The sequence below is a fragment of the Pieris rapae genome, chromosome 18 (assembly GCF_905147795.1).
Source record: "Pieris rapae chromosome 18, ilPieRapa1.1, whole genome shotgun sequence".
NCBI classification, from domain to species: domain Eukaryota; kingdom Metazoa; phylum Arthropoda; class Insecta; order Lepidoptera; family Pieridae; genus Pieris; species Pieris rapae.
Genome location: NC_059526.1, coordinates 1477318 through 1495150, shown reverse-complemented (window position 1 = coordinate 1495150; position 17833 = coordinate 1477318). Strand labels below are relative to the sequence as shown.

General features: G+C 33.6%; 2 protein-coding genes across 3 annotated transcripts; both read left to right on the top strand.

Annotated features, from left to right (window-relative positions):
- Positions 1–852: 852 nt before the first annotated feature.
- On the top strand, positions 853–5027 carry LOC110998239 (zinc finger protein GLI1-like). The gene is made up of 6 exons (XM_022266780.2): positions 853–957; positions 1351–2349; positions 2599–2697; positions 3020–3138; positions 3787–3948; positions 4568–5027. Exons 2-6 carry the CDS (start codon positions 1482–1484, stop codon positions 4796–4798), a joined length of 1479 nt encoding a protein of 492 aa, XP_022122472.2. The 5' UTR covers positions 853–957; positions 1351–1481; the 3' UTR covers positions 4799–5027.
- A 3453-nt stretch (positions 5028–8480) lies between these two features.
- On the top strand, positions 8481–16602 carry LOC110998240 (vitellogenin-like). Of its 2 annotated transcripts, XM_022266781.2 has the most exons (7): positions 8481–8572; positions 10298–12497; positions 12580–12793; positions 12871–13837; positions 14042–14923; positions 15129–15303; positions 15459–16602. In XM_022266781.2, exons 1-7 carry the CDS (start codon positions 8542–8544, stop codon positions 16270–16272), a joined length of 5283 nt encoding a protein of 1760 aa, XP_022122473.2. In that variant the 5' UTR covers positions 8481–8541; the 3' UTR covers positions 16273–16602. The 2 variants fall into 2 exon arrangements, with proteins under 2 accessions (XP_022122473.2, XP_045488240.1); XM_045632284.1 differs by lacking the exon at positions 8481–8572 and having other exon boundaries at positions 10246–12497.
- Positions 16603–17833: the final 1231 nt, after the last annotated feature.

Here is a 17833-nt window from a genome sequence, read left to right as displayed (position 1 = left end):
GGCTCGCAAGTGCGTTGCCAGCCTTTAGTTTGATTACCTACCGAAATATTACTGATCTTTCAAGATTTTTGAAGATGGACATTCACCGTTGCCTTGTCGCCAAGAGCACACAACCAGTGGGCAGTGGCACTACAACATTGTAGCTCTGGACATGATTATTTAGTGATCATTTATTTTAATTATTCTTATATTATATATAAGAATAATTAAAATAAATTATTATTATTATTTATTTATTATTATTTATTATTATAAATATTATTATTATTATTTATTATTATTATTATTATTTTTCTTAAAAGACAAGTAGATGCTTTACAGATGTTGTTGATATTTGGGTTTCTTCACAATTTTTTCACAGTCGAAGTAAAGTTAAAAATAAAAATCCGGTATAACGATTTCTCAAGTTAATATCTTAGGTTCGATTTCTACTGAAATACTAAAAAATGCAGGTGGTTAAGAACAGATATCATTTAAGAGTTACCAATTAATAACAAAAGTTTAGTTTATTAAGTTAGTACAATATAAAAAATGCACGAAATAATGTAATTAAAACATAACTTTTCTATATATTTTTATCTATGCGTGTCACAATTCACATCATTTAATTTAACTGTATTTCCTAATTCAATTTGCTAAGATGCATCAATCAACAACTTTTCATGACGTTTCAAGTGAATGAGCATGTAAATGGCGCCAAAAGACAACAAATTTATTTCACAAAATAGAATTTACAAATTAGTTCTTATGGGTATATAATAAGAGCTATTTATGTGAAGATAATTACCGACTTTAAAGCACATGTGTGTAGTTTTTTCGCTATCCTGAAAGCTCCTGTTATTCCCGGTCGAAGTCTTAATCAGTGCGGTCGTTTTACCCCTTCGCGGCACTCGAAGTGTCAATTTGACAGCGCGCCTTTTTAGTTTTTTTACGATACGTTATCAGCAAGGAGTTTTGGTATGTTTTACCTTTTTTGTTAGAATTATACGTATATTCTTAATTTAAACATTGCGTTAATATATTTTTAATTTTTGAACTCTTAGGTAAATAATTAATTTTGATATGAAGTATCAAATTTATGAAAACTTTGTGTCAATTTAAAATGTGATTTATTCGGACAAAGTTCAACCAAGGCTTATTAATATCGTTGTTAATTTATTTAACTATTTTGTCAGTACTTTACATTTAGCAAGATAATTTTTAAAATTAAAAGCTATACTCAGTTTGTTAGTTCCTATTGTAATAATAACTCAGTAAAGTATAATCCGCTAAGATTAAGTACATAGGTATCCTTATTAAACACGTGTTACCAGATGCTATAACTCTAGTAATTAATTTTATAATTCGCAGATGCGCGAGCCACGCGAAATGAGACTCGGAGAAAGTTTATTTTTATAATAATAGCAAAACCATATGCGCAAAACCGACTTAAACATATGTCTATAATACCTCTTATAAAGATTACTGAACTCTGTAGGTAAATGAACTTAACTATGGCCAACTATGATATCATACCTTACGATGACGAACAATTGTTCCAAGAAAAAAATGAAGTTACTGATCTACACGCGTATTATATGTCACAATTTAATTTAGAATTAGAAAACGGAAAAACAAAAAAGAACGACAATTTTAAATATGGAACAGAAGAGAGCTTCGATTTTGAGGTCTTAGACAATTGGAGTGCGCCAGAAAAGACTGATTTTGAAATTATAGATGAAGTTATTGAGAGTAATATTAATGACCAGAACATTAAAGAAGTTCTATTAGATTTAGACAGTATAGAATTTGATGATAGTTTTAATTCTAACGCTGAGAAACAGAAAACGTTTGAACCTAATAACGAATATATAGACGACGAATCGCTGATAGATGAACTATGTCGTGAAGAAAACGAACAAACACCAGATGCTTATGAAGACATCAATATGGTAATAAACGAAACCCAGTTACCGTCTATGGAGACAGCTTTTTCCAAGCGCTATTGTAATTTTGATGATTTAAATGTACAAGGAAATGCTTATAACGCGCCAACGCAGAGTACAGAAGTAAGCAGTATCGAACATTTTAGCTATCCAAATAACATACTGCATAATCTGGAAACAGAAGGCCGCTACATACTTCCCGATACACCGACAAGTTGCACAGAATTTAATTTCGATAGGAATGAACGAAAAATATCTGTTTCCGAGTCGGTTGAGGGGAGTTACTACGATGGAAATTCTGAGAATTTTGATGAAGATGAGCTGTTTATTAATTTAGATGATTTTGGATTGAATTTTGAGAAAGATGACGAGTGCGCTGAATCAGTTTCTAATGATAGAAGGACTGACCAAGAAGAAATCCAAGGTGAGGCACACATTTACATATAACAGCCAAAACATTCTAGATACTAACAATTATTATGGCGCAAACTGTTTGCCCATCCCTTACATTTCTAGCTTTTTGATTTATAATTTCTGTAATCATCTCGTACGTAACTTACGTACGTACATTTCAAGAAGCCACAGAAAAAGTTAACATTCAATATAAATATTTACATTTGTCGGTACACTTATCAAAGACAAGAGCTTAATAAATCATTTTTGTTTATTTTAGGTGAAAGGATATGTTTGTGGCAGGACTGCTTTGAGAGATACCCAAACCAGAATATGTTAGTGGAACACATTGAGCGAGTACATGTGAACACTTATAAAGGTATATAGTTATTCAGAATTATATGTATTTTACATTTTATTATATAGGTACATAGGGTTGCCTGGAAGAAATCGCTTGTAAGCGATAAGGCCGCCCGTTGCCTTATAACTTTTGTAACGTGATTTTTTTTTAATTTTTATTATATGTATGTTTTATAATAAGGTAATAAATCATAAAAATAAAATAAAGTAAATACGTACAATTAAATTAATTTGAATTTAACTAAACTAAATATAAAAATTGATTATAAAAATAATTTAGAACTAAGTTTAATATTGACTTATTATATATGTTAAAGTTAAATAATTTGTATGTTTATTAGGAGACGAATTCAGCTGTCTCTGGAAGGAATGCGCGCGCGCACGGCGGCCCTTCAACGCGAGATACAAACTTCTAATACATATGAGAGTACATTCTGGACATAAACCTAATAGATGCCATGTATGTATACTTGTTATTGTGTGTGCAATAGCCTATATGTTGAATAAGGGTATTATTATATGTCGTAAACGTACCTTTGAAATATAACGAAGTTATTTACTTTAAACATCAAATTTATTTCCAATACGCAATATTTACAATATTCTTAGCCTACATTGTAATAATAATTATAACAAATTTAAAAAGCGATGAAAACTGCAGCTCTGACGTCACCGACACTGTCTACCAGGCGTCAACTTGAATCTTTGTTTAGTGCATTTGCACTAGAACCCCACGGTGAAAGAGTCTCTACATTGGAAAATAACAATAAAGAGTCCTTGATCCTTAAATAAGAACGTTGTTCAGGGATAAAACAAATACATACATACATATTAGGAAATAAACTATATATAATTAATATAACATATACAACATACATACATACACAAACGTATGTATTTATGTTATATCAATTAACAAAACTTCATAGAGAACAAATGTCGAAATTTATTTCAAACTCATACTGAAAACTTGAGTATAGTCTCAGCGTAATAAGAGAAACGAACGGCTCTTCTTAAATTTAAATAATGATGGTGGTGACATTGAGGTTCCTCGATCCAAAGTTACACTTACTTCAACAGAGATTAAAACATAAGTTGAAAATTACAGCATCCCGGCTGCGGCAAAGCTTTTTCCCGACTGGAAAACCTTAAGATACATGTGAGATCGCACACAGGTGAAAGGCCGTATGCTTGTCCCGCTCCTCACTGCAGGAAAGCTTTCTCAAACTCTTCAGATCGGGCTAAGCATCAGAGAACCCATTTCAATGCAGTAAGTTTTATTTTACATTTTTATTTTCTCGATATTGACGATTTTGATTTTTTTTTAAATAATTTGTTGTTTAACTACATGTACACCGACAAATCTGACGTTTACTATATATAATTGCTTTGACCAATCACATTTTAACCACAGAATTGTCAAAACCACATTTATAGTTAACATTCATTCCATACAATCTGTTCGGTTCAAAGATATTTTATTGCTCAAATTTACCTAGCAAGAAAATTTTTGGAAAACTAGCGGCCCGTCCCGCCTTTGCACGGGTGGGCGTTTATTTCTTAAACAATTATTGATATGTTATTTTATATATATCAGCGATAATGTAGCATTCAAATGGTGAAAGATTTTTAAAATCAGTCCAGTACTTTTTGAGTCAATTCGTTACAAACATACTTTCTTCTTTATAATATAGGTATATAAAATATATGTTAGTGTTAGTGTAACTGCTTAAGTAATTAAATAAAAATAATATGTACAATTTTCTACATTTTACTACTGTTCAATTTTAATACTTTTTCATTTATTACATATGGTATAAAATGTAGTGTTTACATTTTGAAACAATAACAATCCATCAAAAATTATACTTATTATACAATTGTTACAGCGGCCCTACGCCTGCGGTGCTGTAGGCTGTGGTAAACGATACACGGATCCTTCCTCTCTAAGAAAACACGTGAAAACTCACCCTCATATCCCAGCTCCCAGGACTTGCATACCAGCCACAAAGCCCGTCAGGCGAACTGAGGAACAGTTAGTGCCTAGCTCTCCCGCTAAGCTGACGACTCTGCGATGTATCAGGGATAAGCTGACAGTACCCAGATTGCAGAAAATGTAGTCTAAATTTAGCTTGCTTTGTGGCATACATTTCTGCAAGGTGTTCCAATCTGTGCGATTGTTCGAAACATTGATAGCCATGAATCGTAGTTTAGTTGGTCAAGTGGTACAAACTATGATGATTTAGATTATATATATATATTTAAATATGTAGAACATTGTGTCGTTTCATGATTTAATATGTAAGTTGACTATTAAGCAGCATGCTAGCCTAGTGGCTTCAGCGATTCCTTGAGGTCGTAAGTTCGATCCCTGGCTGTGCACCAATGGAGTTTCTTTCTATTCTCTCGAACGGTGAAGGAAAACATTGTGAGGAAACCGGCTTGCCTTAGACCCCAAGTCGACGGTATGTGTCAGGCACAGGAGGCTGATCACCTTCTTAAATTGATCTAATATATATTAATAAATGATCATAAAATAGATCCAGAAATCTGAGACAGACCTAAAAAGGTTGTAGCCCACTGATTTATTTTTACTATTAAACGTCTTGCTCAATTAAAGACTGTATATACTAAACGCTCAATTAGAATTTAGGAATCATCTAAAAGATTAGGTTATAACACAATTAGTGTTATGAACACAGGTTTATATATAAATAGTAGTTACTAGTAATTCTTTAAAGAAATATTTTTTAAATGTAAAATAATAACGGACTATGGTCCTATTTAATTGGTAACAGAGATTTCGTGTTCTGCGCATATGACAATTCCAGATTACGTATCGGGTAGGTACATATTTTGTGAAGTTCACTGCGGAATTTTCCATACATTTAGTAGAGTAAACAAGAACTTGTTTAGTTCCAAACGTTCAGGGAGCGATGAAGAAGCACATACCACAACCAATTATTATTAATTAAATATTTTTTAATTGTTTTGTTTAGGATTTTTCCATTATAGATTATAATTATAGAAACGCGATCTCGCTTCATAATATTACTTTCCATTTACACCTTTATTTGCTCAATTAGTAAGTAAATATTTTGAAAATACTTAAGAAAATTATATTTTTAACGGTGAATATTTTGTATTTTAAATGAAAAATTAATATAATTAAACCTAGGTTTTTAGTTAAATGACTCGATGGTTACGAGAAAAGCAAAACTGTTGAGCACCAGGAAACTTGACATATAGTTTATAACACATATTTAAGATTAATCATAATAAAAAAAATCTTATTTTACCGCTATTAAGATGAAAATTAAATCATCATTATTCTTTGTTTAAATCACAAATACAACTGTCAAAACTTCACTTGTTTGCGTTGAGTTATATATAGGTAACACAATATACACTTATGAACGTCAATAGAAATATACTTATATTAAATGCTTCTAATTTTACATTTACTGCCAGTTCTCAATCAAGGGCGTAGAACGGAAGAGAAGAACATGCAATAAACTCTCCGCCACTCTTTTTAATCGCTGTGTCTTTTGTTTGACACAATGTTTGTAGAAGCTGCTACCATTACACCATGTTCCACATGACATTGTTAAGTAATTAAGTATACTAATATTTTTTTATAAAAACTAAAAAACAAAGATTTTTAGCAGTAGGCCTGGTGAAATAGTAGCACGCACTTACATACTTCTGGGAACAACACGCAATCAATGCCTTTTATTTGTTATATTAATATATTTAAAGAAAACACTTTTTACCGGATTGAAGCTATGTTTTATTGTAAACTTATAATTATTTAACATCATTTTAAATTTATCCGAAGTTTACAATAATACATAGCTTCAATCCGATGAAAGAGTGTTTTTTTTAATGTGTAAAAGCTATGTTAATAAAAGACAACACTGTTTTTTTATAGTTTTTATATATAAACGCCTTACTTTAGAACTTTTTTAAGCTTGGTAATTTAAGTATATACGTATATTACGTGCGTACATCGCGATGTTATATATCTAATAAAATCTACGTATTTTTACAAAAAGTTATATTTTTGTATATTTAAAGCGAATAACAACAACCATTTAAACGACTTTCAAAAGTATATTACTATTAGCATTTTAATTATCTTCAATTAATAGAAAACGTCTCGTACCAACGACATTTGTTATATCGATATGTGAGGAATATTTTAATAAGACTATATTATAAGGTTAGATGTATGATGGCAAAGAAGGCTATGGTAAACCAAGTAGTAGATTAATTGTTAGTGCGATAAATTATGCTTTCCAATGAATCTCGTTTATATAAGAAATCTTCCATTAAGATCTCTAAACTGCTCACCGTTTAGTTTTAAGAGGCAGAAACTGTCATTGTAAATAAAATATTTTCATTTTATTTAGTTTTTTTTACCCGATGAGATTAAGGTAGAAGCTAGACTAGCTAGAGGGTAAGCACTGGAGTTTGGCGTCAATTCTATGCTGAAGGGGTTCAGTGGGAAGTTAAAAGTCCATGGTTATTTCCAATTACATTTCTTTACTTATCAAGATATTTATGTATCAAGGTTATTAAAAATGCTTTGTCGGCTCAGAGGCTTCAGATAATTCTTCTTTCGTGCGAGTCTCATCCCTATCATCGTAGGTTCGAACCGCAGCTCTGCAATAAAGGACTCTCGGTCTATATGCGCAATAAATATTCACTCGCATGGTGAATGAAAGAAAGCATATCTTAGGGCTAATAAGTTGACAGCATATGTCAGGCACAGAAGCCTGATACTTGGCTATTAGAAAAAACAAATGATCAAGAAACAGTAATACAAAGAAACAAAGGTTGCAGCGCCACTGCTTTTATTTGGTTTAAATTTTAAAATATCGAGTTAATAATGGTAGAAATAAACCGATGAATACTATTTCCCGGATTTTAATAAAATATAGAGACAATACACAAACAATTCTTGTCTTTCTAAGTTTTGTTAAAATGTTCTTACTGGCAAATATTGTCGCTATTATTTTAGCAATTTGATTGCCATTCTGACGAGAGTAAATCTGGCTGGAATTATTGTTACTTAAAGTTACTTTTTTTAAAGTTTCTTTTAAACTAAAGCCTTTTCACTGTTTACATAATGTTTTCATTGTTCCGTTAGTTTTGTTGAAGTAATTTTAAGTCCTATATAGTTTTGCACTTATTGCGCTTACCTGATCTATTATTTTCTCACAGTGATTGCATGGAAGAGATCGCTTGAAAGCGATAAGGCCGCCTACTGTTTATTTAAATATTTTAATTGTGCTACTGCAACGAATTTTTAATTAATAAATATTAGTATTTCCTTCAGCTTAATCCTTCAGACCTGTTCCAACCAATTTAAAGAAAAGAAGTTCTGCCCAGACACTAGAGAAAATGCGTAATTATCCTGTACTAATCACTGAAGATTCGAGTGCAGGCTAGGCACCAACAGACTTCCTATGTGCGCATATACCACTGGGTCGTACGGTAAAGGAAAACATCGTGAGGAAACCGGCAAGCCCAACCCAAATAGTCAAGCGTTAGGCTGATCACCTACTTGCCTAGTAGAAAATATACACGAATCTGGGGCCACTATAAGAGGCATTGTAGCGGGTTTTGTACTCAATTGTAATCATTTATTTTGACGAAGGTTGGAACTTTATGCTTAGCAAATACATTTGCATTGCATTGAAACCGTTTTTCTCCTTACAAAGTTGTTATCAAATGGACCTAATCTAGGGGTCAAAATTACACGTGTAACACTGCATATATAAGCTGAGGGCTAGTCGGAGATAGGCACTTCCTAGCATCAACTCATCAGTCTGAACAGCTAAGACTAGGACTAGTCATCATGAAGCTTCTGGTCCTTGCGGCCTTTGTTGGTAAGTTTTTTTCTATATTAATATTTAGATAAAAGTAGTGCGCTAACCGAAGGAATTTCGAATTGATTTTTGAAGTTATACTTCTTTTGGCGCGTTGGAGAAAAATGATGAGTGTGAATTTTTCCGATGCGCGCGCACACCAACAACTAAATGCGGCATCGTAAAGTTAAGTCTAGGTGGCATGAATCGATAACTATGTTCAAGTTGTATATTCTAGTATTTTTATATTTAGAACACGTGTTTCGTAACAAGTACAATTAAACAGTGTGAATAATTAAATATTATTTTGGTGTTTTTAAATCAGTTTCATATACGACGGTGATAGTGTTTACTAATAATTTATTTATTTTAATAAAATCTTTTTGATTAATTTTAATATTTATCGTTAATCACTACTGCATTTTAGTTATTTTTTTTCCATACGCCAAAGAAGTATAACTTCTAACGCGTGTACATAAGTACACACACTATTTTATCATTTAATAACTTTTAAACTTAGCTAATGAAGGCGGGTAAAATCGCGGGATACAGCCAGTTTAAAATAATGACAATTGATATTTTCGTCAGTTTTATAAATTTAAAATATATTTTGAAGTAGTAGGGATACAGTATATACTTACTAACTAATTATATTGACAATAGCGCTATTTTATTCTATTAGTAAACTTTTATCATATTGCTATATTTTTTTTATCAGGCGATTTTTCTCCCTTTTAGTAGTTGTTGTTTAGTAGTGAAAGTTATAAAACACAGACTCAATCAATATAAAGATTAAGTAGTTTTGTATATAACTTTATTTATTTTTAACTTATTGGCTTTAGGACATACTCAAAGAATTTTAATGTAATGTAATAGGAACAGTATTATTATTGAATTTAATTGTACTTTTTCGCGAGCTATCCCGTGGCCAAATTAATGCGTTTAATTAAATAAACGTGCACTCTTTTGAACGTGATTCATTTTAAGGTTGTTTTAATAACATTCCGATATTATATAGACTTGACATTTGGTCAAACGTGTTTTGGCTTAAAGGTGAGCTGGGTATACGTTTTATCAGAAGTATTTAGGAAATAATACGATTATTAAATTGCTTACTACTTTATTATTAGACATAATATATACAGTACGGCGAAAACCTTTTCTCTGTCATGGATCCTTTGCATTACAAAACATGAGCTTTTTATCGACTCCTGTAATAAAGAAACTTTTGGTCTCTGAGACAAGAGTAAGATAATTAGAATTATTTAATTCCTGAACGCTGGAGAGGAAGAAAATATTAGTACATTTATATATAAAGAAATTATTTCTTGCATATACAGATGTAGTAAGAAAAATTTTTCTCAAAAGTTCCTTCCAGGCCTATATATAATATTACGAATCGATCTCAACAAAAATATTGTCGTAAGTCGTCGCAGTAAATTTATATAATATCAATCTTTTTGCAGTTGTGAATACGTCGTAATCGTGACATTGTTAAAAAACAGCGGATTATAAAATATTAAATTACGATTAAAAATAAATCCTATAAGATAAAATCTTTTTAATAAATGTATAAAATTCCTTTGAATGAAATACGTCAATTCGCGATGAAGGTGGTTTACAAAGTTCGCAAGAAGGAAATATTAAAAATTCTGTATTTTAATAATTTTTAAATAAGTATTAAAAACCGTTTAATTTCTTTTAAGTATATGATTCAGCATGTTATAGAGAATGTTATTATTCCAGTGGCCGTGTCATCGGGCCGTCTAGGGAGTGAATCTAACACTGCAGATGAGCAGTGGCCGTGGCAAATTGGTAAAGTGTATAAGTATGATGTGGAATCCCATACTCTGGCGTCTCTTCCCGATAGTGCTAGCACTGGAAGCTCTTACCGAGCGAGATTCGTTATACGAGCAAGAGAATCCGGAAAGCTTGATGCAAGACTGGAAAACGCAGTTCATGCTTTAGTGCACAAAAAACTGCGACAACACAACCAAATATCTGATGAAGAAGAAAACGCCTACCAACCGTTATCGAATCTGGAGAAACCTTTTGAAATCAACGTTAAAGGAGGACGGATTGTCTCCCTCAATTTGCCACTAGGGTTACCACTCGCTTACGAAAATTTGCTGAAAGGTCTCATTGGATCCCTTCAAATCGATTTGTCTACATATCGTAACATCAACTCACCTGGTGACAATTTCGACAATGACGCTAAACAGGGCCTGTTCCGAAAAATGGAAACTGATGTCACTGGTGACTGCGAAACGTTATATTCAGTAACACCATCAGCATCGGAATGGCGACGTGAACTTCCCAAGTTTGCCAACGTTGAAGATCCTATTGAAGTTACAAAGAGTAAAAGCTATGACAATTGCCATCACCGAGTGGACTATCATTTCGGAGTTCCCGAGGGTGTTGAATGGACTGGTACTACACACTCCACCAAAAAAGAACAACTAATAAAGAGATCAACGGTTTCCCGCTATCTTGTGGGGAAGAATGGGCCAATTTACAAAGCAGAAACAACAAGTATTGTTCATGTTAGCCCACTTATGTTTAGCAAGCAAAAAGCTGAAGTACACAGCAAGATCACTATTCAATTAGCTAATTACGAAGACGACAATGAACCAGAATGGGAAAAACCTGAAGGCGGACGTGGAATCGAAAACCTGTTATACTCATTAACCCCCAAACAAGTATCAATCGATGATTCCTCATCTTCATCTGAATCACGCAATAATGAGCAACCAGAGCGTGTACGACGGTCAGCTAAATCCAAATCAATAACTATAAACAAATTTATAACTCAAAAGCACAGTGGGGAGAAATCAGATTCAAAAAGTTCATCCAGTTCAGACGATTCACGTTCCTGGTTTGTGAACGATGATGTTCCCAAATTTAATGAACCTGCATATGCTGCTCTGTATATGAACTCTCAACCTCGTGGCGATAAGAAACAAAATCCGTCAAACGCACAGAAACTGGTGCAAGAAATGGCGCAACAATTGCAAAATGCTAACAATATGCCTAAGGCAGACTTCTTGTCTAAATTCAATATACTAGTCCGTGTTATTGCTTCCATGAGTTATGGCCAACTAGCGCAGGTGAGTCGCAACATTGAAGTTGCGAAAGACCACGAAGATGAAATGAAAGCTGATATGTGGAGGATATACCGTGATGCAGTGACACAAGCTGGAACACTGCCAGCATTCCAACTCATCAGATCCTGGATTCAAGAAAATAAAATTCGAGGAGAGGAGGCTGCGGAAGTTGTTGCAGTTCTACCTAGATCACTCCGTTACCCCACTAAAGAAGCTATGATCCAATTCTTTGAGTTGGCTATGAGCCCCGAAGTTAGAGAAGAAAAGAACCTTAATACTTCCGCTTTAATAGCTGCAACTAAATTTATTCAAATGGGCCAAGTTGATAACAGAACTGTGCACCGTTACTACCCAACACATATGTACGGACGTCTTTCAAATCAATATGATCGCTTTGTCTTAGACGATATTCTTCCTAGACTCGAAGCACAACTACAGTTGGCAATTGAGCAAGATGATAGTCACAAAGCTCAAGTATTTATAAGGGCCATTGGTACTTTAGGACACCGCGAAATATTAAGAGTTTTTTCACCATATTTGGAGGGCAAGGTACCGGTTTCCACATACCTTCGATCTCAAATAATTGACGCTTTAAAAACTTTAGCAAGACAAAAGGATCGGTATGTCAGATCTGCTTTATACAGTATTCTCCGGAATACAGCCGAACCGTACGAAGTCAGAGTAGCAGCTATTATGAACATATTTATGACACACCCAACTGAAGCAATGTGGCAGGAAATGGCTGAAATGACCAAGAGAGATCCTAGTCAGGAAGTACGTGCTGCTATTAAGTCTGGAATTCAATCTGCAGCAAAACTGCAACACCCTCGCTACTCTACGTTGTAAGTATTTAATCATATGATTTTTATTCACAGGTGTTTTTATTATATACGTAATATTATAAAATATACTATGCATTTTTAGAGCAAGGTCAGCACAAGGAGTACGTGATATGCTAACTGAAGAGAATTTCGGTAACCAGAATTCATTAAAAGCGATGAGATCCTACGAAAGAGATGATGATGATGTCGGCATATTCGGTGTATGGTCAACAATCGGTGCAGAAGACAGTTTAATTCCTAAATCGATAAGATACTATCTGCAAAACACAGTATCAGGGTGGAAAGAAGAAACAGCAGTAAGTATAAAAAATCATGGGACACGGTATTTTTTTAGCGCTAGTTAATGAGATTAATTTGAATAAATAATTTTCAGGCCTCTATAGCAGTTTCCAACTGGCAGGATTTAATGAACTTCTTCAATGAATTTTACCAAAAAGGTTCACAACAAACAAAATCGAAAACAGAACATAAATACTCGGCTGATAAAATCTATGATATGTTTAATGCCAAAAAAGAAAGACAAGCTGCAGCATTTTCAATGTTTGTTGACCTAATGAATCAACAGAGATTCTTTGCACTCGGTGAGGAGGATTTAAAGCAACTCCCACTACAATTGGCCGATGTCCTAAACAAAGACAGTGAAAAACATTATACTAAAGTAGTGAACAAAAATAAGTTATCAATTATGTTCCCTATTGCATCTGGTATGCCTTTTGTTTACAAATACAAAGAACCTACTGTTATTCATACAAGAAGGAGTGGACAGGTTAATTTGGCAGGAAATGAGAACTCTAACACAAACCTGAATATGGAATATGTTATAACTTATGCAGAAAATCATGATGGAAGCGTAGGTTTCTTGGACACTATTTCTAACCAATATGCTAGTGTTGGTGTAGTTGGAAAAATTCAGTTACATGTGCCTTTAAGAATACAAGCTGAAAAGAAATCAGGAGAAATAAAAATTACATTTGCACCCATTCAACCGGAGCAAGACATTAACATACTCCATTACAGCGTCTGGCCGTACAGTGCAAACCAGAAGAAGGATACTCTTGTAACAATTTCCCAAGACCCCACTACTAAGTTAACAAACCGCGACAGTAAAACTATGGCAGTAGATTACAAGTTTGGCCAAATGCTCGGTAGCCAATACCAATTTAACGGATACTCATACTCGAACGACTACAACAACGTCATTAACATGCTCTTGTCTCGCAGTCCTCTATCGCACATGGTTGCGCCGTTCAACCAGAAGGATATTGGACAGACTCACTTTAACCTGAAGTATCTTGGAAAGCAATCTAAGTCTAAAGGCATGACTATTACAGCGAAATATGGTAAGTATCTCTATCTAAAGAAAATTAATATTAATTATAAGTTTAAATATAATAATACATATCTATAATCCGTTAAAAAAGTGTTTTTCTTTAAATGTGTAAAAGTTATGTAAATAAAAGACAATACTAAGTATCTCTATCGTTTCGTAGATGCGATATGCTAGAGTTTCATAACTGCAATTTACTGCATTATTGTGTTTTCAGATACACTGTATAATCAAAACCAACAAGGACAAATGTCTGTGGAGGCAGCGGAAACTACTGATACTTCACCGAACAGCGCGCAGAGACGCGAGGCTCTCGTGAAACAAGTCGTCTCGGGAGTAAAGACAGCTCGCGCTCAAGTTCTTGACTTAAGTGCTGCCTTTGACTTGCCTCAAAAATTAGAATACGTTTTTACCTCTGCTATTGGTAGTAGTGACATAGACCCAAAGATACAAGTTGCAGTTTTCGGAGCCCGAAATTCTGAACAAAATGGCAACTCTCAAGTAAATGCTGTTGCAAGGCTGACGAAACCAAACGAGGTATCCACTCTTAACTACGTCCAAGCATTAAAAGACGAATTGAAAATGCCCTTCGAAGCAGATATTCGATACGGCCAAAAAGAGAGAATTTCTATACAAGGATCGGGACAACGTTCATCAAAATATGTCCAAGACTTACAAAAACACCCTCTTTCTCGGCAATGTCTTGAAGAAATGGCTAGTAACAACAACTACCAGCATGCCTGTCACAAAATGCTTAATTTGGCTCACGCACCTGATTCATTCAAATTCGCAGTGACTTACAACGTCAATCCTGGAATCAGGAATGCTGCTTACCAAGCATACAGAATCGCTAAGAGCTTAGCACTTACCCAAGTTGAAGATAATCCACAAAAGGTTTCACCTGACGGCCAGCTGGAATTAGCGTTTGATTTAGCCTATTTGACGCAGACAATGAATATGAGCTCGAATTCCCGCTATGGTGAACTACGTATTAAAAATATACCTATGCCTGCTGTGACTCCCGGTGTTTTATCAGCGTACCGACCAATGTCACCTACAGAACGAGTTCTTAACTATTACACAAAACATCAATACCAACGTAAGTTTTCCCATCTTTTCATTTAAAATATTTTTTATTTAAAAATAAGATTATGAAATTTGCTGTTATTCAAAATGTTTGATTGTATGATGACAAATAATTAATGCTATATACTACAGAAAGTAAATATGAAATACATTTTATAAGATGATATTATTTGGAGACTGACGAAACAAAAACTAACTATTTCTTAAATCCTTTTCAGCATATTGTTCCGTTGAAAGCACACGAGTAAGAACATTCAGCGACCGAAGATACAATTACACCCTCTCTCGGAACTGGCATGTTGTGATGGTGAACAAGGTACCATTCAACGATGACTACACAGTTCTTGCAAGGAGACCCAGTGAAGATACCCAAGAAGTATACATTTCGTACAGGTATGTACGAAAACATAGCTTCATAATGTAGATTCATAACAGTCAATCTATCTTTTATCAACACTCAATCTATCGTAGATTTCATTCGAACCAAATCTATTCTAAAAAAAGTTTATTTGCATGCTCGCAAAGGCTGACCTATAATCTCATTTCAGATCTCAGAACGGTAAACATCTAGAAATCGAGGTCGGCCCAGGGGCAGACAGCTCCAACTATAATGTCAAGGTCTTCACCAACACGAAAAAGATATCTGAGGGAGAGCTTACCACCTATTTCGATGAAAGTGAGGAATCTCCCATCCTCGAATACTACGTGCAGCCTGATAATGTTCTGGTCCTCAAGATAAAGGATAACCGTCTGAGGATAATGTATGATGGCCAGAGACTTGTGGTCCTATCAGCGCAAGGTCGGGGACAGAACAGAGGAATCTGTGGCCAGATGAGTGGTAAAAGGCGAGACGATTACATGACTCCTTACGGCCTTGTAGACAACCCTGACCACTACGCGGCATCGTTCGCCTTGAACGACGAGAATCCTGAACCAAGAACCCGGCAACTACAGGCGGAGGCTAAACAAATGGCCTACCAACGCCAGAACAAATATACAGCTATACTCCGCTCAGATGAGAACTGGCAAAACTCGCAGTCAGAAAACATGAAGTGGGATGATAGCGGTGTGTACAACGCTAGGAGCTATTCTAAGAAGAAGGTACCGTGTAAAATGCAGAAACAGGTGCAATACTACGAAAACTACGGAGAGATTTGCATTACGACCAAGCCGTTACCAGTTTGCCAGCCCTACTGCAATGTTGAAGATTACAAGGTTCAGGCGGCTCAGGTAGTCTGTCATCCCAAAATGGATCCTCAGTTCATTACTTACAGGAACCAAATACGACAGGGTCTTAATCCTAAAGTATCTGGTGCACCTGAATCTAGGCAATACCGAGTTCCCGCTTCATGTAAAGCATAAATTCTCCCTGGATGATATTAAGCAACAAGTTTTTAAAATGGCACGCAATGGACTATGATTAATAACAACTATGTATATTTTTGTATAGTATGTTTATAATCTTTGAAAATATTTTATGTATATATAATTTTTTTTATATAGAATGTAATAATATGTATTTATCTATTTTATATATCACTATAGTATTATTATAATAATATTAGCGTATATTATATATGAAGCATTAATAAAAAAGACAAAAAAAAGCATTAGGTAGGCATTACATAATAATGTATCAAATCATCAATGCATCAAATCTATATTACCATAATAAAGCAAATGAACAAAATATCCCATGTCTGTTTCTCTTCATATAAACTTAATTTTACCGCCAACATTAATCAATAAGAATAGAGTTACAGAGCACGAGTTATTTATTAAAGTATAAACTAGGTGGCAGTTAAAGCTGTTAAACTATAGCTTACTAACCGTAGACCGTAGTGCCTAGAATGTTAGTTGTCATAAATTCATGTTTTATTGGTTCTAAAAAAACAATTAGTTGTGCTTCAACGTCTACGTAATCAAATACAAAAATCTGCAATGGTTCACGTACGATAGTTATATTTTTACTTAGACCTTTCATGCTTTGTTATGTTAAATCTGACAAGTCTGTAAGTTAAAATAAAAAATAATCAGCTGTTTGTCTGTTGTCATTAAGCGGTCAGATCTCAACTTTATCCCTGATTCATATTTCATACGTTCATCGAGCTTTGTCTTGCTAGATTAATTTTGAAGCTTGCAATAATTGAGCAATTTATGCGGATTTTAGGTTTGAATACATTAATAAAGATTATTAAAAATTACAGTAGTCCAATAGTAGACTGTAAAAGCCTGAAACTCAAAAACTTAATTAAATATGGTTGTTACAGACAGTGTAAAGTGATTTTACAGCAATTTTAAAGTTTTCAACCATGGAGTTGCAATCGGTGAGTATTAGATTTTGTTTTCTTCTATTCTTTATGTCATCGAATAAAAAGTTCCGATTCTGTGTAATGGCCATTCCAAAGAATAACAATACAATTCAATACTGATAGTACAAAGAGTAAAAAATACTTTAAATTCTTATTTTAAAATCTTTAAACCTGAATTTTGAAATTTCAATAAGTAATGTATTTGAAGATTTTTTTTAAATTTGAAAACTAAATACATAATATGTATAATTATTATTTGAAATAACACTAATGTCTACATATTAACAAATAATTTTAGAATCAGCAAAATCTCTTTAATTTTAATTTATTCATTATTAAAGTGAAAAGTTAAGTAAATTTTTAATAAAATCATCAGCCTCAAGCCGCTTAATGTGTAGATCTTAACAAAAGCTTTATGTTAATAGTTCAATGTTAAAAGTTTCAATTATTTTCATGATTAATATAGACTAAAAAATGAAATTTGTAAGGAACTGTTAAATCCTAGACTCATGCTTTAACTATTATTTATTCACTTTGACATTTGGGCTACAATATACATTATTCTGAATAAAGTGTACATCAAACAAATTTTCTGTTAATTCTCTCATTTA

What these genes read in the sequence shown, in the direction of transcription:
- LOC110998239 (XM_022266780.2), top strand. Translation starts at nt 1,482, where the DNA reads ATGAACTTAACTATGGCCAACTATGATATCATACCTTACGATGACGAA. An exon ending in TGACCAAGAAGAAATCCAAG is followed by an intron (nt 2,350 to 2,598) that starts GTGAGGCACACA and finishes TGTTTATTTTAG; the next exon opens with GTGAAAGGATATGTTTGTGG. An exon ending in ATAAACCTAATAGATGCCAT is followed by an intron (nt 3,139 to 3,786) that starts GTATGTATACTT and finishes TGAAAATTACAG; the next exon opens with CATCCCGGCTGCGGCAAAGC.
- LOC110998240 (XM_045632284.1), top strand. Translation starts at nt 10,261, where the DNA reads ATGATTCAGCATGTTATAGAGAATGTTATTATTCCAGTGGCCGTGTCA. An exon ending in CACCCTCGCTACTCTACGTT is followed by an intron (nt 12,498 to 12,579) that starts GTAAGTATTTAA and finishes ATGCATTTTTAG; the next exon opens with AGCAAGGTCAGCACAAGGAG. An exon ending in GACTATTACAGCGAAATATG is followed by an intron (nt 13,838 to 14,041) that starts GTAAGTATCTCT and finishes TTGTGTTTTCAG; the next exon opens with ATACACTGTATAATCAAAAC.